Source organism: Mustela putorius, unplaced genomic scaffold (genome assembly GCF_011764305.1).
Source record: "Mustela putorius furo isolate JIRA1106 unplaced genomic scaffold, ASM1176430v1.1 tig00003909_pilon_pilon_pilon, whole genome shotgun sequence".
Taxonomy (NCBI): domain Eukaryota; kingdom Metazoa; phylum Chordata; class Mammalia; order Carnivora; family Mustelidae; genus Mustela; species Mustela putorius.
Window position 1 is genome coordinate 32,667,301 of NW_025422057.1, and position 26,066 is coordinate 32,693,366.

The 26,066-nt window shown below is 43.3% G+C and overlaps 1 protein-coding gene across 6 annotated transcripts in view; it reads right to left on the reverse strand.

Moving 5' to 3' along the window:
- The window catches only part of PLCE1 (phospholipase C epsilon 1), a 325,242-nt gene that overhangs the window by 13,780 nt on the left and 285,396 nt on the right, over nt 1-26,066 (reverse strand). For 5 of the 6 annotated variants that reach the window (XM_004749638.3, XM_004749637.3, XM_013054725.2 and 2 more), the window contains 9 exons: nt 24,963-25,084; nt 23,912-24,029; nt 19,252-19,383; nt 16,465-16,755; nt 11,721-11,884; nt 10,175-10,436; nt 7,379-7,497; nt 4,529-4,657; nt 656-865 (listed from right to left, as the gene is read on the reverse strand). In XM_004749638.3, the coding sequence (XP_004749695.1) occupies nt 656-865; nt 4,529-4,657; nt 7,379-7,497; nt 10,175-10,436; nt 11,721-11,884; nt 16,465-16,755; nt 19,252-19,383; nt 23,912-24,029; nt 24,963-25,084 (1,547 nt within the window). The remainder of the gene's footprint in view (nt 1-655; nt 866-4,528; nt 4,658-7,378; nt 7,498-10,174; nt 10,437-11,720; nt 11,885-16,464; nt 16,756-19,251; nt 19,384-23,911; nt 24,030-24,962; nt 25,085-26,066) is intronic. The other variant, XM_045068712.1, reaches the window with a different exon arrangement.

Genomic DNA, 26,066 nt, shown 5'->3' on the forward strand with positions numbered 1-26,066 from the left:
GTGGGTTCTTATAAAAAAGAAAAATCAATGCTCCATTCACAAACTCAGACAGGAGTTAACCAACGTAGACTGACATGCAATTACTGAATTGTTTCCTTTGTGGGAACAACCATGGGAATGTTAGTGAATGTAATGTTAATTTTTACTAATTCTGCCGGAGGCTGAGAGATTATTCTTGCTTTGTGTGAAGTTACAGAATATTTTCAAAGAACTACTGTTGTTTTGCCTAGAAGCACAGAATCTTCGAGTAGCTAAAACTTTAATAGGCATGAAGAGGCAGGCAAGGAAACCCCAAAGGTAAAAATACCAATGGGACTAGCATGAAACAGTGCTGTGATGCTTACGACAATGTCTTTTCACAATGAAATCAAATCCTGGACCCAGCTGATTCCTTATGTACAGCTGATGCCGTACATAAGGAATCCTTTGAGTTCTTGCTCCCTTTCTTTACAAATGACAGCTTTTAGACTGAATTTCCGTACCTTAGAGATAACATTCTGAACACACGCAAAAGAATAAAATCATTTCTCCACATTTACTTAAGAAAAACAACAGAAGTCAAGTTGCAGTTATAGGAAATTCTGAATGCAGGGAGGTGGCCAGGTGTGAGGCTGCAAATCACATACTGAGTCGTCATGGTGTCAGACACACTTACTTCCTGCTGGGTTTTTAAGACAATCCTGCCAACATAGCCTTCCTCTGGAAACCAGCTGCTTAAAATCTGCATGATCTCTTCTTCTGGACCAATGACTCTTTGGAATGGTTGTTTCCTGCATTCATTCTTTTCCTTAGATATAAAAAATTTTTCTTCCATCAAAAAATAGTCTGTGACAATAGGTTTGGTGTTTTGTTCAGTCGTCAGAATCTAAAAAAAAAAGCAAAGGCAAAACTTTCATTCAAAATAAGGCTATTTTGGGATGCCTGAGTGGCTCAGTTGGTTAAGCAGCTGCCTTTGGCTCAGGTCATGATCCCAGCGTCCTGGGATCGAGTCCCACATTGGGCTCCTTGTGCGGCAGGGAGCCTGCTTCTCCCTCTGTCTCTGTCTGCCATTCTGTCTGCCTGTGCTTGCTCTCTCTCCCTCTCTCTCTCTGAAAAATAAAAACAAAATCTTAAAAAAAAATAAGGCTATTTTTCCAGCACCTGGGTGGCTCAGTTGGTTAAACATCTGCCTTGGTCTCAGGTCATGATCCCAGGGATCAAGTTCTGCATCGGGCTCCCCGCTTTGAGGGGGCCTGCTTCTCCCTCTGCCTCTCTCTCTCTCTCTCCCTCTGTCTCTCATGTCTCCCCCTCTATTTTTCATCTCTGTTTCACTCTCTGTCTTTCATGAATAAATAGAATCTTTAACCTGCCCCCAAACTAAAATGAGCTGTTTTTTTTTTTTTAAAGATTTTATTTATTTATTTGACAGACAGAGATCACAAGTAGGCAGAGAGGCAGACAGAGAGAGAAGAAGGGAAGCAGGCTCCCTGCCGTGCAGAGAGCCCGATGCGGGACTCGATCCCAGGATCCTGGGATCATGACCTGAGCCGAAGGCAGAGGCTTTAACCCACTGAGCCACCCAGGTGCCCCTAAAATGAGCTGTTTTTTTGCAGCGAACAAACTGATGGTTACCGGAAGGGAGGTAGGTTGGGGGATGAGTGAAATAGGTAAAGGGGGATTCATGAGACACTTATCATGGTGGGCACTGAGCAATGTATGGAATGATCGAATCATTGCATTATTATACACCTGAAATCAACATAACATTGTATGTTGACTATACTTGAATAAATACACACACACACACACACACGAAATAAGCCTGTTTTCACAGTGTTTACATAGGTTTGATGTACCATTTATAAGTAAGACCTACTCTGCAGCGTTGCATAATTCTTCCTGGAAGACCTAAGAACTCTCTGATGTCCAAGAAGGATTGTTTATGTTCATTCTGGGCAACGACACAATTTATTCATAATCCCCAGACAGTGTAACTATTTTTCCCACAGTTGGAATGAGAGCTCCTACTGAATTACAAGCTTGAGGCTTCCCAGTCTATGCGTTTAGCTCTCTGGGATCCTGTCACTCAGGACCAGTGGCAAAGACCCTAACACAGCTTTTACCAACATCATCCCTTTTTCTCAGGTTGGAAATGCTTGTCTTCTAATGTCATCTGACCTAAGTTCCTGGGAATTCTCCTTTCAATGAACTCTTGACACCATGCCTACAAGCTTGTTTTCTTTGTTGGCGACGGACCCTGGATGGTCAAACAGAGCAGCCGAGATGAGGCTCTGGAGCCAGACGGACCTGGGTCTGAGGTTTGCCTTTAATATTGACTGACTGCGAGGTGCTGGGCATGATATTTAACCCCCTGGAGGCTCAGTTTCCCCATACATAAAATGGGAACAGTAAAAGTAACAACCTCGTCATTTCATTTTATGATACAGGCACCGGTTATGAAGCCGGATGCAGGCACTTATGAGAACCCAGTGAACACTAGCCATCACTATGGCCCCTCTGGCTAATGCATTGCTTCCCACCCGTACAGGTTACTGACAAAAGGCTCAACTTCGAGTGGGGACAGAGAAAGTTGCCACCATCTGGCTTGTATTAGGCAAACACCCTTCTCCTAGCTTGCACCAATGATGCAACTACCAGAGTCAACACTTGGCACTTCTTCATCTCACTTGGAGGAAAAGCAGAGAGAGCTGAGGACGGTGGAGGCAGAAGACTCTCAGGGAGACGCTGCTCCCTTCACCCCAGTCCTTGGTCTCTAATCGATCCTGGGCTACGGATCCTATGGGGGGGCAAGACAGCTACTGCTATGGGGTATTCAGGATGTGACGCCTCTAGGAGTGGGTCAGTCGGCACCATCATCCCCATGAGAGGGCCGTCTCACTCCCTCCTCAGTCCTGCTTTATATCCATGGAATTATTCACCAGGAGTGACAATAAAGTAATGGGCTGCTTTTTGTGGGTGGTCTATGGAAATACTACCCTACTTAATATCTCCAAATCCCCGACAATACTTTGTGATAGTAGATGCTGAAGTTCATGGCCCGATTGCTTTATTTTTTTTTAATTTTTTTTTAAAAATATTTTATTTATTTATTTGACAGAGAGAAATCACAAGTAGATGGAGAGGCAGGCAGAGAGAGAGAGAGAGGGAAGCGGGCTCTCTGCTCAGCAGGGAGCCTGATGCGGGACTTGATCCCAGGACCCTGAGATCATGACCTGAGCCGAAGGCAGCGGCTTAACCCACTGAGCCACCCAGGCGCCCAGCCCGATTGCTTTAAAAGATAAAAACAAACCCCCAAACAAATGCCACTCCCCCAAGTCTTGGTAGTTGCTTTTGTTTGATAGTCTATGAAAACTGGCACTTAAGCCGTTTTCTCTGACTTTAAGTCAGTTTTAAAATGTTGGGCAAATTGTTGCCTGTCCATAGAGACTTTCTTTCAAAACCAGAACTATTTATTACTCTTATTCCATATGGTGGTTTCACTGGTTTCTAGTCTCCACCCCCGCCGCATACATTCTAGGATCCCAGCTACCTGTCGTCACACACCCTAACTTCAGAGAAAGCCCATGGTTACTCCTCTTGGTTACTGCTCCCTTGGTCTACTCCCAAGGATGAAAAGGGATGAATTGGGTTAGGGATAAAATAGTCTGCCAAGATATTAGGTCACTGTGCTAGGAAAAGACAAAAGACATTACACATGGGTATGCCTGTCCTTTTGAGGAACTGCCTCCCTCTGGATGCTGCTTTGTTCCCGGTTTTCTCACTCAGACATGCCCTCCCATGGGGCAGTGGCCCTGCCTACAGAAAGCCACAGAGATCTTTGGGGTTCCCAAGCAGATGCGGGACCACATGAGGGGACTCAGGCCAGGGCTGCTGCAGGGTTTGGGGCAACAGGCCCTCGTTCTCTCATGTCAGGCCCTGCTGGCCCCTTTGCACCAGAGGGATGGTACCTGGAAGGCTGAGATCAAGTGACAGGGGAAGGCCGACAAGGGGGCTGCTCAACATGCACATAAATGCTTAAGGTTGGAAGGGCCAAAGATGTCTTCTTGGCCATGTGCTCCACCCTGATGCGCTAAAACTTTGATCTAACTCCTAGGACGGCAAGCAGACTTCATTCAGCTTGTGTGCAAATTCTGATGGATTAGTAAGCTCTACATTAAAAAGGGAGATGAGGCCCGGCTCTAGGGTTAGAGGGAAGGAGTACACATGCTTGGAGAGCCACGCATTCTAGTCTTTATCCTTCCTGAACCCCATGTTTTTAATGTGTTAAAAATCCTTTTCTACAGGTTAGCTTGTCTCGTGGTATACCAAGTTCTCCCAGATCATTCTTAGGGTGGATCTTGGTGTTGAATTACACAAATAATCAAAAGGAAGCGCATCACCATGAACTTTGTGTTTTATGTATGCTTTTGTGTTTACACATGCATTTACGCATATACACAAACACACACACACACACACACACACACACACACACACACACATATATATATATGTTGGATTCTCCCAACCATGGGCTTGTTGGACTTACTTGTTGGAGAAGTTGCTTTGCCTTGGTGCCACCATTTATGGAGAAAACAGTAAAGGGCTCTGGACCCGGGACCCCATGCACTGTGACTTTGTGAGTCTGCAAACATTTTCTTTCTTCTGTATTAAACATCTGCAAGGAAGATCACATGGTTTCTTATTCACTCTCATTCTCGTGTTATTTCCAGGCTATATTCAATACAGAAGTACTAGTTCTTAGAAGTCTGTAGGGGGACACATAAATGCAAAAGAAGACCATTCTTCTATAACAGGATGCTTCTGTTTGTGGTTGAAGAGGCCATGGTGCATCTTCCCTAATAGTCTAGTGAGGATATTAGCAATATACTACCAAAATAATAATTTATTTTAAATAGTAGTGACTCTTTACATCCTAATTAGGAGACCTGATATCATCTGAAATGCGTGTTACTTCTGATGAACTGACCTCCAACAGTGTCTACTGAGTTCCATCTCTCTTTAGGGTCCTGGGCTAGAATTTTGGATGGTAAGATGATAAATAGACTATTACATCCTTGGAGAGCTTGCTGCCTGGGCACACAAATAATTATAATGTGAAAAGCATTTCTGTTTCAGGAAGAGCTGGGGAGGTGTGTAACTCATAAAACTTTTTTTTTTTTAAAGATTTTATTTATCTATTTGACACAAGAGAGAGAGAGAGAATACAAGCAGAGGGAATGGGAGAGGGAGAAGCAGGATTCCTGCTGAGTAGGGAGCCCGATGCAGGACTCGATCCCAGGACCCTGGGATCATGACCTGAGCCAAAGGTAGATACTTAATGACTGAGCCACCCAGGAGCCCCCTTATAAAACTTTTTGAGCATTTTTTGTATTAAGATATATTCATTCATTCATTCAAAATACAAAATTTACTGAGAGCTGAATTTTGACATTATGCCTGGCCCTGGAAATATTATTTTATTATTATTTCTCTCCCTGGAAAAGGGACAAAGCCTCCATAAAACCCCCTAAAAGATGGAGTTCTGAGAGCTTCTGGGTTGCTGAACACTTCAGGATGCTGAAAAGCTCTGTACACCCTTCTTTCTAGACCTTGATCCATATATCTCTTCCATTTGGCTGCTCCTGTGTTGTATTCTTCATAATAAACTGGTAAGAGTAAAGCACATTTCTGAGTTCTATGAGTGATTGTAGAAAATTCTTGAACCTGGGGAGGGAGTTGTGGAAAACTCCTGAATTTATAACTGGTCAGTCAGCAGTACCAGTGACAGCCTGGCACTTGCCACTGGCACCTGAAGTGGGGATAGTCCTTAACTTCAGGATCCAATGCTAAGTCCAGGTAGATGGTGTCAGAATTAAATCAAAAGGCAGGACACCCAGCTGGTGTTAGAGCTGAAGGAGCATTGGGAAGACACCATGTATTTGGTGTCAGAAGTGCTGTGAGGAATAGTGGTTCATTCACGGCACGTGTGGCATCTTCAGTGCTAACAGGTTTCGAGGACGACCGACCCTGAATCCGGCACAAAGTCCTGCCTCTCCTCAGTGAAAACATGTGATTCTTGCCCTTTGGTACCAGGCAGCCCTGCCCCTGCTTCCCAGTCCTCCGACCACGTACCAGCAATAGTATCCCTCCATCTTGGCCAAGGTGCTGTCCTTGACCTTGACCACACACTGAAGGAAATGAGATCAGGACAGAGAAAGAAGATAGTGACGAGGTGAGGGGAGGAGAAGCAGAGAAGAGAGCTGGGGGATTGCCAGGAGCCCAAGCCAGTGCCATTTGTGAGCATACACAGTGCCTTTCCACAGGTTGTTAGCGCTATGTTGAAGGTTAAGATTGCTCCAACGGTGAACGGGTTATCAAACATGTAAAGAGGTAATCATCAGGCACCCTTTAAAATTCACCTCTAAAGGGCAAGGTCATGGAATCATCCAGTTAATTAAAGCAGTGCTACTTGTTTAAGTAAACAACCCTGCATTACTGGGGTGAGTGCTGGTCCAGTGGTTCTCGAACTTCAGTGGGCCTGGGGAGCTTGTTAAGATGGAGAGTCTGCAATGGTGCTCCTCTCTGTGGTGTTCCTCCCCCATTTCCAAGAGGGCCGATGGTGCAACTCCCCAAGCTTGGCTTGATTAGTCTTTTCCCCATGTTGTTATTTTGGGTTCACCTCCCTGGCAGGCACCATCATGTACTTATTAAGAATATGGACTTTGTAAAAAATCAAAAATTAAAAAAAAAAAAGAAATCTTGCCATTTGCAACGACATGGATGAACAGGAGGGTATTATGCTGAGCGAACTAAGTCAGTCAGAGAAAGACAATTATCATATGATCTCTCTGATATGAGGAAGTTGAGAGGCAAAGTGGGGGGCTAGGGGGGTAAGAAAGAAAAAAATGAGACAAGATGGAATCAGGAGGGAGAAAAACCGTAGGAGACTCTTAATCTCACAAAACAAACTGAGGGTTACCACGGAAGGGGAGTAGGGAGAGGGTGGTGGGGTTATGGACATTGGGGAAGGTATGTGCTATAGTGAGTGCTGTGAAGTGTGTAAACCTGGCGATTCACAGACCTGTACCCCTGGGGCTAATAATACATTATATGTTAATAAGAAATAAAAAATTAAAAAAAAAGAGTATGGGCTTTGGCACTAGAATAACTTGGATTTATCACTGTGTGACCTCAGATATCTTAGCTCTGACCTTCCTCATCTATGGAGTGGAGATGGTATCAATATTTATTTCACAAAGTTATTGAGAGGATTAACTGAGTCAGTATAGGTGGAAAGTGTGAAGGGCTGGATGTTATTGTTACTATTACTTCCATTGCTACCTAATTAATAACTCTAATGGAGTTATTAATGCTGAGTGAAATAGAACTTCATTACCAAAGAGGCCGGCACAGCACTGCTGGAGGAGTTTTCTTCCATCCTTCTGCTGTTTATGAATAAACTAGAGATTTCCAAGACTTCATTGTGGAGGTTTCGCAGCTGAAGATGCCGATAACCTGGAATAATGCAGAATTGGGAGAAGCCTGTTAGCCACGCACCCCAGAGCTCTTTCCAGGAGACCACCCCGGGGAGGGCAGTCAACGGTCGGTGGAAATCAGGCCTTGGCGATGGGTGGGGAGTGGCAGCAGGCACGCAGCCAAGAGTTGCCTTTTCCTCAGCAGACTGCTGTCCCTGGGGACAGTTCTGGATCACTGAGCGGTAACTAACTTGCCTAGGTACTGTTTCTTTTTCTTTTTTTAAAGATTTTATTTATTTATTTGACAGACAGAGATCGTAAGTAGGCAGAGAGGCAGGCAGAGAGAGAGAGGAGGAAGCAGGCTCCCTGCAGAGCAGAGACTCTGGGATCATGACCTGAGCTGAAGGCAGAGAGGCTTTAATCCACTGAGCCACCCAGGCGCCCCACCTAGGTACTGTTTTTAACGTAGACTCAAAGCGAAAATCCTAAACTCAAATAAAATATACTAGGAAAACCTGACCACCTCTGTATCAAGTCATCTACAGTTACCATTCTACAAATATTCCCTTTTAGAACAGTTTTAGGGATAATATTCCAACAATAGGGGGTTGGCTAAGTAAGTTATGGTTTGAATGTTCGTACAAAATGGAATAACATGCAGCCAGTAAATGTGGTAATGAAGATGCATGGCTGTCAACATGAAAAGTCACACCCTACATACACCAGGAAGTGAAACAGTAAGGTGTGAAGCACTAAGATTAGTAGGAAGCCTATTTGTTAAAAATATACATTATGGGGTGCCTGGGTGGCTCAGTGGGTTAGGCCTCTGCCTTAGGCTCAGGTCATGATCATACTGCCCTGGGATCGAGCCCCGCATCAGACTCTCTGTGCAGCAGGGAGCCTGCTTCCCTCTCTCTCTCTCTCTGCCTGCCTCTCTGCCTACTTGTGATCTCTGTGTGTCAAATAAATAAATAAAATCTTTAAAAAAATACATTATGTAATATGTATATGTATGCATGTTATGTATAGTATATAAATACATGGGCAGAGAAATAAAGTCTGCAAAAGAAATACACCAAAAGTGATGATTTTGGATGGGGAATGGATGGTTAAAAAGAATTGTTTTTGCTTCTCTGTACTTTCTCACATTTCTGTAATGACTGTTATGAACCGAATTGTCTTCTCCAAATTCTTATGTTAAAGCTCTAACTCCTGGGACCTCAGAATGTGACTGTATCTGGAGGTAGGGTTTTTAAAGAGCGTTAGGGCCTTTAGGAAGTTAAAATGGGTCATCAGGGTGAGCCCTAAACCAGTATAATTGGTGTCCTTCTACAAAGAGATTAGCACAAAGACACAGAGAGACACCAGCCACACACTACAGACTGAGGGATGACCATGTGAGGACAGAGCAAGAAGGTGGCCATCTGCAAGCAAGGGAGAGAGGCCTTGGGAGAAACCAATCCTGCCAACACGCTGGTCTGCAGAACTGTAGGAAAGACACATCTGCTGTCTAAGCCCCCCATCTGCGGTGCTCTGTTATAGTGGCTGGAGCTGACTAAGGCAATGACCGAGGGCTGCTTGTATAGTGGGGAAAGCAGAAACTGTAGGAGCCTGTCACATGCTTGTGGCAGTTGGAGTGTGGTTGTGGGAAGAAGCATGTACTAGAACCTTGGTACTCAGAGCAGACCAGCAGGGTCAGCATCCGTGGGGGCTTGTTAGCCATGCAGAATCTCACGCCCTGCCCCAGACCTACTGAGTCAGAATCCGCATTTTATTACCAAGAGTCCCTGGTGAGGCCGAACCACCTCAGGCCAACAGCCCCAGCCGGTGCTCAGCATTCTCCAACCACCCCTGCTCTGCCCCAACACCCACCCCAGGTTCTGCCCCTGGATGAGGCTGGAGCCTACTCCCACCACAGCCTGATGATGCCACAAGCATACCTCAGCCCACCTCCTCTCAGGCTCCTTTCCTCTCCTCTCTCTCTGTTTTTTGCTTTTTTAATTAAAAAAAACTTTTTATTTTTTAAAGATTTTATTATTTGTTTATTTGACAGACAGAGATTACAAGTAGACAGAGAGGCAGGCAGAGAGAGAGAAAGAGAGAGAGAGAGGGAAGGAGGCTCCCTGCTGAGCAGAGAGCCCGATGCGGGACTCGATCCAGGACCCTGGGATCATGACCTGAGCCGAAGGCAGCGGCTTAACCCACTGAGCCACCCAGGTGCCCCATAATTAAAAAAACTTTTTAATGTAAGTTCTAGACCCACCGTAGGGCTTCACCTCAGGACCCCAAGAACAAGAGTCCCCTGCTCTTACCGACTGAGCCACCTGGCGCCCCTCGGGCTCCTCTCCGAACGTCAGTCCCTGCTCTAAACATGCCAGGCTGTGGTGGGTGCTACTGGGAAGGGGTATGTGGGAACGGGAGTACAAACACTCCTCCCCACACGAGCAGAAGCAGAGGCTGCGCTCTTACGGGATGTGGTCAATATGTGTGATTTTAGGATGATGTAAAAGAAAAACCTCTTCTGAAATGTGCTTCAACAGTGTTCAAATCTGTATTATTACTTTGTGCCTCTTATTTTAACTATGTACTATGGAACTTTTACACACACACACACACACACACACACACACACACAGTGGTAGGAAGAGCACCAAAAAGTCCGGGGCATCCATCAGGTAGCCACACTAATGATTAGCATTTTAATGATTATATTCTACCTCGTTTTAAAGCCTTGAGTGGGATGATTCTCTGAGCAGTCACAGCCGAGCTGTTGTTTTCCACAACCGCAAAACGAAGAAATATGAGGTCTTCAAAGTGAACCCGGAAGAGAAACTGTTCGTTCCACATGGGGTTCAGAGTGTTCCGGTGGATGGGCTTTGTGCGGAAGTGGCAGCTGTCCAGGGGCATGCCCAGGACGTCGACTTCGATGCACGGGCTCCCCGTGCTGCTGTTTGGACACACGTTTTGACCAGAGACGATCTGAGGAAGAGAAAAGGATCCAAGTCACCCAAGATGTCAAAGAAACAGAGCAACCTCTATGCCTCATCACTTCCCTCCAAGACGACAGGGAACACTCTGGGATGAGTGTGGTAAATGGTTAATAAAGTTGCTAAAAAAAAAAAAAAAGTGATTGTAATTGGGTCATCACATCACATCAAGTGAAAGCCTAATTTGTCCACAGAATTCACCTGACCATAACCTTCAACTATGAAAATGACAAACTACTTTCAAAAACTAAGCAATCAAGATGATTGCATTTCTCAAGAAAGCAAGAGAAAAGGGACCGCGGGCAATGTAACTGAGAATCGTACTAACATTCTGTTCAAAAGGTTTTAGGTGGATATATTTGATATACCCCAAATCTTTGTCACGAAGAGTTGAATTTTGACGCAAGTCCCAGGGAATGTTGTTAAAAATTAACCCACAGCCTTCTGTAAGTAGATGGAGCTATACTTGATTCCAGCTGAAAGGCTCAAACAGAAAGGGGCGGCTGCCCTGATCTTGGGGCCAGCAAAAAGCAGTTTGGGAGGGAGGAACACATGTGAGTGGGATCCCCTGGGGCTCTGAGGTATCAGGAACACAGTCTGCATGACAGTCTTCCTTTGCAGCCAGCCAGACAAGATGTGAAGATGGAGAGAAGAGGTAGCTTCGTCCCTCCCTGATTTTTCTATCACCATCTGGCAGTTTTGTTTCTCTATCAACTAAGTAGGAGTGAAAGAACAGGGAATAAGTCTGGGTATTGAGCTACTGGGGCTCAGCTGTTGGGGTCAGCCTCTGGAGTTCTGATGACTACTTAACTAGGTAATAAAAGGAGTAAGGAGAGGCCCAGGAATGATAGTTAATCTGCAAGGAGAAAAGGTGTTTAATTGATTTGTATATTGAGGCCTGTCTGATCTTGATCTGATCTTGTAAGGACTTATCAGAGTTTAAGATGATCTGCTCTAACCAGGAGCTCAGCGTTTATGGGATCCACTCATAGTTATGATGATCAGGGGCAGGAGGACAGAATCCATCATCAATATGCAGGTGAAGCCGGGACCTCAAAATTTCACCAACTGGGCTCTCGCAGATACAGGGCCTGGTGAAAGCGTATCGAAACCAGAGCCACTGCTTTCTGAGAGGTAAAGATATTCTTTTGGGAACAAAATCTGCATGAACAAGACTGTGACACAAGACCTTTGCAATGCCTTGAATTCAAGACCAGTTCATATTCAGGAAGTCTTATAGATCTTACTATATTCTGACAACAGAGGCCATGCTTACAGTTAAGGAATAGACGGCAGGCTCCATGTTGTCCAGGTCTCTTTCCAAGGGTGAAAACTTTTGATACATGGGACAGTTCTTGTCCCACAGAACTGGGGGTTTCAGAACATAGCCACAGCCACCGTTGGCCTCAAACATGGCAGCATTTAAATGTAAGGGGAGATCTGCAAAATAAAGTAAAAATTGCTTGTTACTTGGTGGCTCACGCGTCATCTCACACATTTACTTTCAAGCTCAAAAGAACTTCGGATCCATTTTCCCCTAAGCTGAAGCATGAAGAAGAGATAACTATACATTCACGGCATAGACTGTGTGCCGACCGCACCCGAGGCACAGCCGGTGACGAGACGCGGGATCAGCCTCTGCGGAGCTCACGCTCCATCCCACATTTTGCCACTTAAAAACTCATGCAAATAAAAATTCACAACACCCATCCAGAAAAATCCGTGAAATACCTCATTTTGTACTGAATTTTGGAAGGGGATAATGGCATTTTCTTATCCCCAAGCACCAAACATTGCAGACAATTGTATGAATAATCCTGGCTTTTTCAAAAAGAAGATGAAATATTAGGAATACAAGAAAGGTGAGGAGAATAGCCAGAAAAATTAAAAAATTGTCTTTGAAATCTCAGTTTCAACCCATAAATCGCAATACGTCTACCTCTTTTTTTTTTTTTTTTTAAATAATAGTACTTCCTTATGAAATGTACTTCCATCATGTCCCCAGTCCCCTCAGTCATAAACGCCTGGAGCTCTCACAACAGCTTCCAGTGTCTGGTGGCCAAATTTTATTTGGCATGTTCTCTGATGAACGACTGGACCCCTGCACTTGCAGCCTCTTCCACATTCAAAGGCTCATCTAATGGCACAAGTCTGTATAAAAGTGGCCCAAATGAGCAGTTTATGAGACACACCTGACAAATGTTCTCTCTGATAGATTCCTCCCCTGTGCAGAGTGAACTTGCTACATGGACCCACATCAAGGAAAAGTGTGGTCAGCACCGTGGAGCAAGGAGAAGTTGGCCTTCACTCGTCTCGTGTGTAACTTTTTTCCATGTTCATGGGGGTTGGCTGGGGCCATGTGCAGGAATTGTTGGGGGGAAGATGTCTTAGACACATGAAAGCTCCAGGGGCCTCAGCCTCCTTAGCTACAAAATTAGCACTCTGGACCCCACCTCTCAGGCTCAATCTGGTCCCCATGTGACTGATTCATTGAGACAATGGAGGGAAGCAAACTAGCTCACTCAGCTGGTAAACATGAAATGGAGAAATGTTCCTCATGAAATGAGAGCAGCTTCCACTCCCTGTGCCCTTCCCGTGCACCAGCCCCTGTGTGAAGCACCGTGTGTGCATCAGTGCCTCCATAGCCCATGGGGTAGCTTCTGTTAGTATTTTCATTTTTATGATGAAGAAACCAAGGCACAAGAAATGAACAAATTCAAGGCACGTGGCTTGTGAGTGGTGAGTTGGCGTTCACACTTGAGCAGCCTGACCCAGCTTAACTTCCAAACCTTGTAATGTATACTATTGTTAACTACTGAGTCTGAACCGCTGAAGCCATGTAGTCTATATCTCAAGGGGTGTCATAAAGATAAATGAGATGATGAGGGAAGGTCCCTACCCTGACACATGGCACACAGAAGGTGCTCAATAAACAGTAATCATTAAATATGACTATGATATCAACAGCCATTTGGGTTTGAAGTCTGATGGCATTAGTGATATGTCTATCCTTACAGCTTTCCAAAATCTGGAAGTGCTTTGTCTTAACTAAAATCCCATTTGGTGATCCACTTTGTAAAACAGATCCACGTGGAGGTGCTCAGTTGGGATAAAAGGTGGGACCTTCAAGCCCAGTCCTTCTCTGGTCCTACGGCTGGTCCCAGATCTTCATCTAGGGATATAGTTTTAAAACCCTGGTTCTAACCAATGGACAGAGTACGCAGGAATCTGTCTAACCCCATCATCCCTCTTAGTCAATGCATGTGATGGCAGATCAAGCATAGCATCACCTTAAAGTCTTCCATTCTTTTAAAAACTCCATAGTAACTAGACACCATTCTCATAATATTTTCCCTATATTTTGGGGCCGGAAAAGTCATCATAAAGAGTGTGATCAAGAAAGCATAATGAATATTACTGGAAGCTTGTCTTTGGACTAGGGCTGAAGGTCTATATACTTGTAGGTCCTAGGACATGATGCAGAATATGTTCTGCTCCAGATGGGAAAGAGTGTAGCAGGACTGTTGCCAGCAACAACAAGGGTCTGTCTGCACACCAGCTTCAGGTGAGTTTCCCAGCTCAAGAGTTGGTTTTATTGAGGAGACGTGGGCTACTCCTGGTTCTAGATAACTGTACATATTCCAGGAGCTGAAGGAGCTATTAGAGTTCCTGGGAAGAGATCAGCCTAAGTCTACGGACACCCCTTTGTGGCATCAGAGTTCTCTGAAATTCAGAAAGTGGTAAGGTAGATGAGATCCATAGAAAATATCTGGAGACTAAAGGGACAACGGGAGGGGGCTCTGTTTTTTGGTTGGGGCATTTCATGGAAAATCAAGCACTCCATAGCTTAGAAATTCTTTTCAAAAATTAAAAATAATGATTCCAATGTTGGCTCTTATCTATTGGACTCACATCCACAGAGAAGTAGAGAGATCTGGACCAAAAATCATGAACCACAGGTTCAGACTGCAGCAGGGCTAATAGAGACAATCTGTTTCGGCTCAGTGCAGCAAGCATTTATTGAGCACCTAGTGTGTGCAGGTTATGACGTGGCTCCACCCTCAATTTGAGGAAAGAGGACTACAGATGAACATTTTACAGATGAACACCCTGACACTGCGTGTAGCTCATGCTCTGTGCAGTGTGAGGAGATGTTTATCATTGCTTGCTGTATTGAAATCAAGAGAGTAGATATGGCTCCCGTCCTGGGAGCTGGAAGGTTTTGCAGAGAAACTTGATGGACTGCATAACACAGCCATCTACCCCCTCTGAGTGCAGGAGCTCCAACACACTCTCTGGCTTGACTGGGGACAGAAGATAAACCTTCTGGGGTGAGTGGAGGCCTTGCGGCAAGCTCAGTGCATGGTTCAGACTGTGGGGGGCTGAAGGAGGGGCTGTGTCCCCTTCAGCCGTGGCTCCCTCTGCTGTCAGCGTAGCCAGTATGTCTGCAGCAGCTTTGGCACTTCAGGAGAAAGGACACATCCCAAACCAAATGTATTTCCATTTCCTTGAGAAAACCATTTTGCTAGTTATTTCAGTTTACTTAAAATATTTCAGGATCATTATAACCAAGGGGACCAGTGGACACAGGGCTAAGGACAGGGCCAGAGATGTGAACCCACAAGCCACTTGGGACAGATTGAAAAGAAATTTTTACAACTTTGAAAATATTTCATTATTATTTCCACTTGTGAGTCCAAATCATACTGTTTTCATAACTTATCAAAAAACACTTACGACAGTTAATGTTTGTGGAATGCTTTCTATGTGCCAGGCACTATGTTAAGTATGGTACTTCACTTGCATTGGCTTACTTAGTATCAACTGAAAGAAACAAATATTAAGGGGCATAAAGACAGGGCTGGTATCTGAGACCATATATCTGTGGGGTCAACCACAGACGGACCCTGTTGGCACCAGTGCCAGGCTGCTTGGTGGCCCCAGGACTAACGCTGTGGTTTGAACTTGGCTGGAGACAGGGCTGTGCTGATAGGTCAGCACGGTTAGTGAGGATCTGATTCGGTTCACGTGAGAGGAATGGGGAGGCAGCTTTACTCTTCAAAGGAAAGACTCTGGTTTTTGAATGAGCTTTTAGAAAACACTTAAACATTTCTCTTTTACTCTTTCCTCATCCTCTGTAGCTTCCTCACTCCTCCCCCAATCAAGTGGACACAAAACACTTTATCCTCTAAACTCCCATAATCCTTGAATCTATTATTATAAATCATTCTGTCATGTGGAACAAATTAACTGCTCTGTGCCTTGGTTTGCTCATCAGAGAAATGGGGATCCTAAAAGTACCTACCTTGTAGGGTTGCTGTGAAGATTAAATGAGATAATGGGAGGGGGTCCAAGAATTCAGCACAGTGCCTGGTGCGTGGTGAGCCTGCCGTCAATGGTAGCTCTTACCTGGAGTTTTAGGTCTCATCGGTTCCCTGGTTAGGAGAGTCTCATCCCCAGTGGGGAAACACAGACATTACTCTCTCTGTTCATGTGGTTCACTCTGGTTTTCTTTGTGTTAGCCACTCCTAGAACACCCACCATTATTCTCTAACTCAATCTCAAAGGGAAGACAAGAAGCTCTAATGATTTTAACGTGCCAAGTGTTTGAAGCCACACTACTTTTTCACAGCAAGAACAAAAGCTTAGCAAGAGAACTTACTAAAGGGTATGAGAAAATCTCTACCTCAAAGATCTTTAAAAACAAATTGGACACAGCCCTATCAAGAGCAGTCAAATGTTTAAGAAAATGCTTTTAGAAAGGGGGCAGGAACAGGAGATAATTAGGGGCTGTTTCATGGTTCTTATCTTTTGCCTTAATCAAAACATCCAGGGCACAATTCCTTATCAAATTCACTTCTGTTTTCAGTCCTCTGTAGTCTACCCCTTGCATATGGTGTGCCCCGTGTGGAATCTGGCCCCCTTCAAACAATCTTGCTTGTTGCACTACATTTGCTGAAACATAAGACGCAGGGGAGAGAGGTGGGGAGGCACCCTTCTGGGGGAAGCAGGCCCATTACCATCTGTCTGGTAGTTGAGCGCCACGAGCTGAATCCCATGGAGCCAGAACATGAGGGGATTGGGGTTGGAGGAGTCGATGCGGGTGGCAGCCGGGTAGGTCCTCAGCAGCTGACAGGCGGTATGCTGGATCAGTTTCTGAGAATACCTGCGACACAGACGTTTGGCGGCATTTTCATTCAGCGATGAGATATGGTAACATTTGGGAGTTCTAATGATAGCGCTGAGGGATGTGGTTGGGTTCAGGGGGGAAGAAGATTCCTCCCAGGCCTGCCGCATTCCTTCACAGGAACCTAAACCCCCAAAAGATTAGCCTCAGATTAGTGCAGAAAACTTTACAAATTTTTAGAAAGATAAACCTGAACAACATCCTAATAGGCAATCATAACACGTAACACATCGGAATACATCTTGCCTGCTTCTTGTGAGCTAGTCCATTGCCTTGAAACAAAATGGTAGCGAGTGTGTTTTAAGATGAGTGTAACAACGCTAATTTAAATCAAAAGCCCAGAAGTCCTCTGCCTCGGTATCTCATCTATTCTGTGGATAAGTTTGCACAAATACACCACCACACACCCCCAAGGGTGTTCACTCTAGCACTGTTTTTTTCTTTAAAATGGCAAAACAAAACCAAACCCCAAAACCGAAAACTTCCAAACTTCTGCCATTACCACCCCACCCCCACCCCCTAGAAAGCAACCTAAATGCAAGGAAGCAGTTAAATAAAGGACAGTCTATCCACACAACAGAACACCATGGGAGCATTAAGGAGAATAAGGTAGATATGCATAGAAAGCTATGAGGAAAGTTACAGCAAGTATAAAAGTTATACAGGTCTCCCTGATTTTAAACTATACTACAAAGTTATAGTAATCACAGTAATATGGTATCGGCATAAAAGCAGACACACAGATCAATGAAACAGAATAGAGAGCCTAGAAATAAACCCACATAAATACAGTCAATTAATTTGTGACAACAGAGCCAAGAATATACAACAGGGAAAGGACTGTCTCGTCAGTAAATGGTATTGGGAAAACTGGATATCTACCTGCAAAAAGGATGAAACTAGACCATTATCTTACACCATACACAAAAAATTAAATTGAAGTTGTTTAAAGACTTGAATGTAAGACCTGAAACCACACAACTCTTAGACGAAGACAAAGGCAATAAGCTTCCTTACATCAATCTTGGTGTTGAATTTTTGGATCTGACTCCAAAATTAAAGGCAACAAAAGGAAAAATAAGCAAGTGGGACTAGATCAGACTGAAATGCTTCTGCACAGTGAATCTACTGAATGGGAGAAAAATATTTGCAAATCATATATCTGATAAGGGATTAATAGCTGAAGTGTATAAAGAACTCAAATAACTCAGGAGCAAAAAAAAAAAAAATCCATTTGTTTAAAAAATGGACAGAGGATTTAAGCAGACATTTTTGCAAAGAAGACACACAGAGGGCCAATAGGCACCTGGGAATATGAACATCAATAATCACCAAGGAAAGGGAAACCCAAACCACAATGAGATATCACCTGGTAGAATGGCTATTATCAAAAAGACAGGAAATAACGAGTGTGGGAGAGGATGTAGAGAAAAGGGAAACTCCACACACTGTTGGTGGGAAGGCAAACTGGTGCAGCCACTATGGAAAACAGTAGGGAATTTCCTCAAAAAATTAAAGATAGAACTCCTATATGATCCAGCTAAACCAATTCTGATATAATTCTCTGAAAAAAATAAAAACATCAATTCCAAAAGATACACACACCCCAATGTTCACTGTAGCATTATTCACAACAGCCAAAATATAGAAACAACCTAAGTGTCCAGTGAAGGATGAATGGATGAGGAAGACATGGTATACATATACACAGCAAAATACTACTCAGCCATAAAAATGAAGGAGATCCCACCATTTGTAACAACATGGATGGATTTTGAGGATATAATGTTAAGTGAAATAAGTCAGGGAAAGACAAGTACCACATGATTTCACTCATATGTGAAATATAAAAAACAAAACAAACACAGAAAACCAAGCAAATCTCCTGGATACAGAGAGCAGATTGGTGGTTATTGAAGGGGGTTATTGAAGGGTGGGTGAAGGGGGTTAAATGTATGGTGATGGATGGTAACTGACTAGATTTATTGTGGGAATCACTTTGCAGTGCATACAAAGACCAAATTACTATGTTGTACACATGAAACTAATATAATGTTATATACAAATTTGACCTCAAGAAAAAATGTTATCCAAGTATGTTCAGTTATATCCCATTTGGATTATCTTAAAAAGAATCTTATTTTTCTTGAACAAAACACAATAAACTTAACAGTGGTTACCTCTGGGGAATAGAACTGGGACATGGAGAGTGGAAAGGAATTTTAATAATACTCTGAAAAGTTTGGGTTTTTAACTATGGGAATTTATTACTTTTATAATAAAAAGTAATTAGAAATAAAATGGATATATCTTCTGAAGTTATAAGGATGAAGAGTTATAAGGATGAAGAGTTCCAAGAACAACTAGAATGTTCCAAGGTGGCTCCAATTTTTACTTTTGAGGCAAACACTATTAGAACGTCTTCAGTGAAATGTTATTTTTTAGGAAGTTAAGAGTGTAAATTTGTAATTTAAAATATATTGGTATCACACTTAGATAACACAACATTCATGAACATAAAAAAAGAAATTAAAGTTCAAGGGAAGTGCTTAGACGGTCAAGCATTGGAATCATCCAGCATGCAGAATTGGGCCAAAATATTGGAAGAAGGTGACTTTACTTTTTCCAGATGCTTTGTTAAACGATGCTGTCTCCCCAGGGCTCATTCTGCCCGGATTGTTGCCAAAAATGGACTTCCTGCTTTTCCTTTCTTTTCCTCTGCTAGAGCCAGATGCATTTAGAGTTGACAGGCCTGTTCCCATAAAATGAAAATAAATAAGCCAAAAACTACAAGCAAGGGAACTCAACATTTTCCATCCCCGTTACTGTTTATTTTGAAGTCCTACTACTCCCTTGCAGCCCCGGGACAGAAGACCTACTAGCATTTTTAGTGTAGTTAATAATAGCATTGCAGGCATGGTAGCAAAGCTTCTCTGTCTCTGGAGGCAAATGTGGCAAGATCATCACAAAATCACACACACACACACACACACACACACGTACACACACCCATTTGATTGTACACCAGAAAGATTTTGAAAACGTGTAGGAAAAGAAAGTTCCCTGGTCAGTATTTAATTATCAGAACCTAATGTCTCAACTCAGAGCGATGAAAGAATGAGTCAAAGCCTGAGCTTCAGCGTCACACTGTCTGGTTCAGTTACTGCTAGTGGCAGGTTGGCTTAACGCCTCCCTTCTCCGTTCCTCAGTTTCCTTATCCATGAAATGGGTGCGATGACTGGTACTTGCTCACAAGGTTAGCCTGAGGGTTCGGTGGGAAATGCTGTGGTGATGATCCTGATGGTTCATGGCTTCTCTTGCTTACTCCTGATCCTGACCCTTCCTGCCTGGCACAGAGCCCGGGGGTCAGCAGGAACTTCATAGGGTTTTGCTGAATGAGGAAATGAAGGCGGACCTGGCTCCAGTGCAGGGAGAGTCCTTTAAAAGCACCCACAAAGCCAGAGTTGCACCCACAAACCCTTCAGCGTGTACAACTATAACACTAGAAAGTCACTCCTTCAGCTGAAGCAGTGGTCAGAAGGTCCTCTTTGAGATGAAAATACACCTTCCAAGAACATCAGCAAAGACAGGCTAAGGCGGTGCTTAATAAGAGCACAGACCCTGGGGTTCACACCCTGTTCCTAGTGGTGTCACCTCACATAAATGACTTAGCCTCTCAGCATCACTCTCTCCTCACCTGTAAAAGGGTCATGGTTAGGGCTGAATGAGCTCATGTGCAGACATACACTCTGTAGAGTGTCTTGCTCAGAGAAAGTGCTCAGTTCATAGCAGCTGTGGGGCTTCTAATTTTTTTTTTCCTCTTAAGTATCTGTAACCACAAAGATGCACACACTTGGACTAGGAGGTTCTCATGCTTTATTTTTAAAATTTTGTGTGAATTTTGCCCTGTGCATAAAGATCTAACAGCAGGTTTTCTCCCAAGGGGCTAGAGGAAGGGGCCTGTTCATTCTGGCGTGTTTTTTTTTTTTTTTTTTAAGATTATTTATTTATTTATTTGACATTCTGGTGTTTTTGCACACATCCTGGCATGCGTCAAAGGGCATGTGGGCCCTTTTGTGAAGAACCCGGTCATTCCCTTGGGGTAAGAAAGAAAGAAAACAAGGGCTGGGTGGTCAAGAAAAGGGAATGAATCTGGGGAGGCCCAGAGAAGTAACTGAAAGAGTAACAAAGAGCCTTTTTCTGCCCTGTTGGCCCATTTACCAATGACAACAACCACCACTCCCAGAGAGCCAATTCTTCTTTAGATAGTGTGCTAATCACATCATATACTTTGCTGCTTATTTTTTAAAATATTATTTATTTATTTGACAGACAGAGATCACAAGTAGGCAGAGAGGCAGGCAGAGAGGGGGGAAGCAGGCTCCCTGCTGAGCAGAGAGCCCCATGAGGGGCTCGATCCCAGGACTCTGGGATCATGACCTGAGCCCAAGGCAGAGGCTTTAACCCACTGAGCCACCCAGGTGCTCTTTGCTGCTAATTTTTATCACCATCCTGCAAGTTAGGACATACTATGTCTTTTTTTTTTTTTTTTCCAGATAAGGAATTGGAAGTGCAGAGAAGTTATGTAACTGTCCTGTCAAGGTCACTGAGGAGTTGAGTTCTGCCACTGAAGCAGGTTCATGGTCGTGAGGAAATTAATTTTATTTCTGGGGAAGGTCATACCACATGATCTTCGTGGTGCCTCACTGCTCTGAAGTTTTTTTTTGCATGTGGCTCCTTGGAAGGGACTTGCAAAGGTAAAGGGGAGATGCACTGAAATTGGTAATGTAGCAAAATCAAAGTGGATAGTGTAGTGAAATAAACATTTTATGGCGTTTTCCCAATGAGCAACGAAACAAAGCATAATAACCATAAATATTTAGAATCTCTTAGGACAATGATTCTGGTAGCATGGTTTAGTTAATTTTGAAAGGAAATAAACTTGGGGGGAAAAAAAGGTAAGAAACCTCAATCACAGAAAACAAACAAGCAAACAAAAACCCCAAAACAAAATTAAATGTAGTATACCTATAAAGAACATGTGCTATATAAACACTTTAAAAACAACCAGCATTCTTGGAATTTTAAACATAAGCCAAATAACCCTTAGCCTGTGCCTTGAGTCAGAAGCTGGACCCAGTGACCTTTTGGCTCTCCCACAATTCTCTATTGGTACAGAAACTTTCTTTCACAGTGACTTCAAGTATCTTTGGGAATTTGTGCTCTTTAATCTGTGCTTGAGAAGAAAAGACACAGTCCGTGGAATGGCTTGGGTGTGGTGGCCCCTGAATTGATAAAGAACAAGAGAGACAGTGATTCTCGAATGTAAGCATGTGAGTGATTCTTGATTTGTGAAGGCAGTGGTCCTCACACGTGTTCCATCATAAAGGACAGGCAGGCCACAAGGCTCCTTGGCAGGAAGAGGATTTTATCCCACATGCGTATGGTTTCCCCAGCTGCAAATATGATCATATCGTACTTACGTGACGGAAAGTCACACTCTGTGAAACTAAACCTAAATAGCTAGGTTCTTACATTTCTTTGAAAACTCTGATTGCTACTTATTAATTCATATCTTCCTCAACGGCATTTGCTATCAGATAAGCAGCAGAAGCTGCCAAAAGTTTAAAAAGAGTTTGGGGGAGAAAACTTGAAACTGAGGACGTTCTATCTGTGATTTTTTTCCATGTGTGTGAAAAGACCATTATTACCTAATTTTTAGCCTAATCCTTTTGTCCTGTGTGCAGAGTAGAGTGTGAGAAGTGGGGCCTCTATAGGAGGCCCCTGGAGGCCAGGATCTGCATTCCCATGCAGGCCCGAATTGTTAACCCACTCGCTCCAGACTAAGTTAAAAACCCCATTTCCCAACATTTAGATGAATCTCCTGATTCCAGCTGCTCTCCTGTCCTTAGAAATTTTGCACAAGGGTATCCTTTTTCAGAGTCTAAGGAGATGAATTTTTCTGACTTCCATATATTTATGGACTCTCCTATTTGCCCTGTAGCCCCTGCTGCCCCATTTGTGGGATGCAATTGGGTGAGTGCACTTAGATCAGCCCTCAACAAGAGGGACAGAGTTGTGCAAGGATTAAGAGCAGGGCTTTGGAAATAAACAAGCTTCAGGATCACAGTTCTGCCTCGTATTAACTGAAATGCATGTTTTTCGGGGGAGGAATGGTTCATGAATGGTTCATGAATGATGAATCATGAAGTTTGCTGTACTTCTAGAAATAGCAAGTTGGGGAAACTTACTCTCCCACTGAAATCCCACCCTTGGCCCTGTGGTTTGGGTGGAGCCTCACTACCCAGCTCAGAGATGGGGAATGTGCCATAGGCCCTAGGTCACAGGGTCACAGGCACTGATTCAGGAATGGGCAAAGGACTCAACGGAAAACAATCAAATGGGTGCTGAAATTTCTGGAAAAGGCTGTAAGACGGAAGCTGATCTGGAAACATGGTGTTAGCTTGCGGCAGCAACAGGCCCAATCCAGAGGAAGCAGAGGGAGAAATGGGGAAGGAGAAGCCCTAGATCAAGCTCTACCTGAAACTTATATATCTCTTCATGTTTCAATACATGAGCCAGCACATTTCCCTTTTGCTTAAGTCAATTTCTCTACCACTTTCATGTGATACATTGTGAAACCTTGGACCAATGTGTCTCTCTCAGATTTCATTTTATTTAAAAATGGGGATAAACCCATCTACCTCACAGCATTATCAGGAAGTCAGTAACACTGTATAGGTCAAATACTTCTCACAAAGCCTGCTACTGAAGGGCTTACTAAATTTAAGCTATTAGATGTTATGAATATTATTATTATCATTATTATTAGCTATTATGAAATGATATGGTATCTAGAAAACAAACATTTTATGGTATTTTTCCTCATGAACATCAAAGGTAATTAGTAATAATAATAATATTAATAAATATTTAGAAGGCGGAATAACAGTAACTTCAGTCACACAATTTGGTTATTTTGAAAGCATTTGCAATGTCCAATTAAATAAACAGCACATTTTTTTTTTTTTTTAATATTTTACTTATTTGACACACAGAAAGAAATCACAAGTAGGCAGAGAGGCAGGCAGAGAGAGGGGAGAAAGCAGGTTCCCTGCGGAGCAGAGAGCCCGACGCGGGGCTCGATCCCAGAACCCCGGGATCATGACCTGAGCCGAAGGCAGAGGCTTTAACCCACTGAGCCACCCAGGTGCCCCTAAACAGCACATTTTTATCTTTTGGTATCTTTACATGTTGTAGATGATACTGCCCACACTTACCTGGAAATTTTACTGCTTGGCAATAGATGACAAGGTCAGAAAGCTCTGGTGCAATCTGTCTGCTTTCCTTTTTATTCTGAGGAAGATAAAATTCTTCTCCCAATTCCATGTCATAAACCTATCAAGGGAAAAATGATAGCAGTTTACACAGGAAGTGAATGCCCACCCACCTCTGAAGCCCCAAAGATCTTTATCTGTTCCTTTCTCATGTCTTCAGTGTGTTTCACATCGCTCTGTATCCATCTACACACAAAAGTCCCAACACCTTTCCCAGAGTCAGAACTTTCTGATAGCCAGCAATGAGCCTAACTCATTCTTCATCTTCCCTTGGGGCACAGTCCAGTGTCTTAAATGTGGAATAGTCAGTGCATGTTTGTTGAATGAGACATGATTTGAGTATGCATCTCTAGGGCTCAGATTTTTGGCTTTATTATCTGGCTCTCCAACAGTGTTACTGCAACTGTGTCTGCAGATCTGCTCAGAGTCTACATGGTGTGAAGTACTTGAAGGCAGGATCTGGGTATCTCATTTAGATTTCCTTTCTCTGTATCATTCCTCCATGAACACTTAACAGTTTGGGTCCTGTTTATTGGCTTGGTCATCCCAAACACTTTAAAAATTCTAGAAATTCCTTGCATGCAGCAGGCTGTCCTCCTCTTGGCCTAAATGCCCTGTTTTTTTCTGCTTGGCCAAATCTTCTTTTCTGACATCATCCCCCTGATGCTCCAATAAGACTGTGTAGTCACTGGCCTTTGTATTCAGCTACAAGCTCTGTTTACGTATTTGTCTCCATCACTAAACCACCTTCCATGCCTGCCACCGCAGTGCCTGCCACACTGTATGCTTCTGCAGCCACTGGTTGGATGAACCAGTGACTAACCTTCTACAAATGGCAGGTGTGTGTCCCATAGCATTGCCATGTGGGCTTTGGCATCTAAGAGAAAGGGAGGGGGAAATATGAAGGAAAGGGACAGGGAGGGAGTGAAATTTCACCCGCAACTGACAGGAGTGCCATGGCCCAAGAGTAACTGAACAGAAACCATTCACCCACCTTTCCTTTGTTGCAGGCAGAGTTATCTGCTTTCTTTATCCTCTTGGGGATTTCTTCATTATACTCAAACTGAAGCTTGTCATTACATGATTTATTTTCAGGTCTGTCTTCTAGAATGTTGTCTGAAAATAAGTGGGCAGGCTTCAGCAAATGAGAACCCAATGCGTCACCTACAAGCTATGTCTACATCATTCAAGGATATCCAGACACTCGTGCTTATCGGTTAAGACTGAGGCTCTGGCTACATGTTACCAAAATTATGGCTTGGGGTGTTATTTTAAAAATCTGTTAAATTTGGTCAATGATATATTTATTTATTTTGAATGGACTCATTCAAAGTAGTTTTGGTACCCTACAGACATAATCTAAATGAGAAGGCTCATGTCCGTACAGATCATTAGGACCATGCAAACCTTACATTAGATACCCTCGCGTCAGAAGCCTCAGCACCCAAGTCTGGGGATAACTTAGTAGTAGAAGTACTTCTAGATGGTGTATACAGGAGTTAATCACTCTCACTTTAAAATGAAGCTATTAGCTTCTTTTACCTTTAGAAATGTCAAGACCTGGGGAAAAGAGATACTGTTATTTGCAATGCAGTTTTCACAATTCTACTTAACTGGAAAGTAAACTTTTCAGAATTGTTTGGGAGTTTATTAAGCAAAAACCTCAAGGATAGAAATTAACATATATCTAATAATAGCTAAAGCATGACAGATAAACGTTGCTCTTGTTTTGGTATTTCTATTCAAAATGACTTTAAAGGTGTTAAATGCACATTACAGTTATGCTCTTTTAAAATGAAAAATAAGAATGCTCTCACTTCTCACTCAAGTTTCACTATTTTATCAGACCATATATATGCTTAGGCCAAAATATCCTCATATCAAGTGAGGGTCATGCAGGCTGCCAGGAAATAAACGAGATCAATCATTTTATTACACTTTTACTCATGTAAGTAACACGATTTCATCATGCTAATAAGGCCTAAAAAACTGGACACAGAATGCCGACATTCATGCAGTTAAAATGTCCCATTCAAATGGCTTTACCTTCCTGACTGTTAGGAGCAGGAGAAGCAGTAAGGACATCTGCTATGGAAAA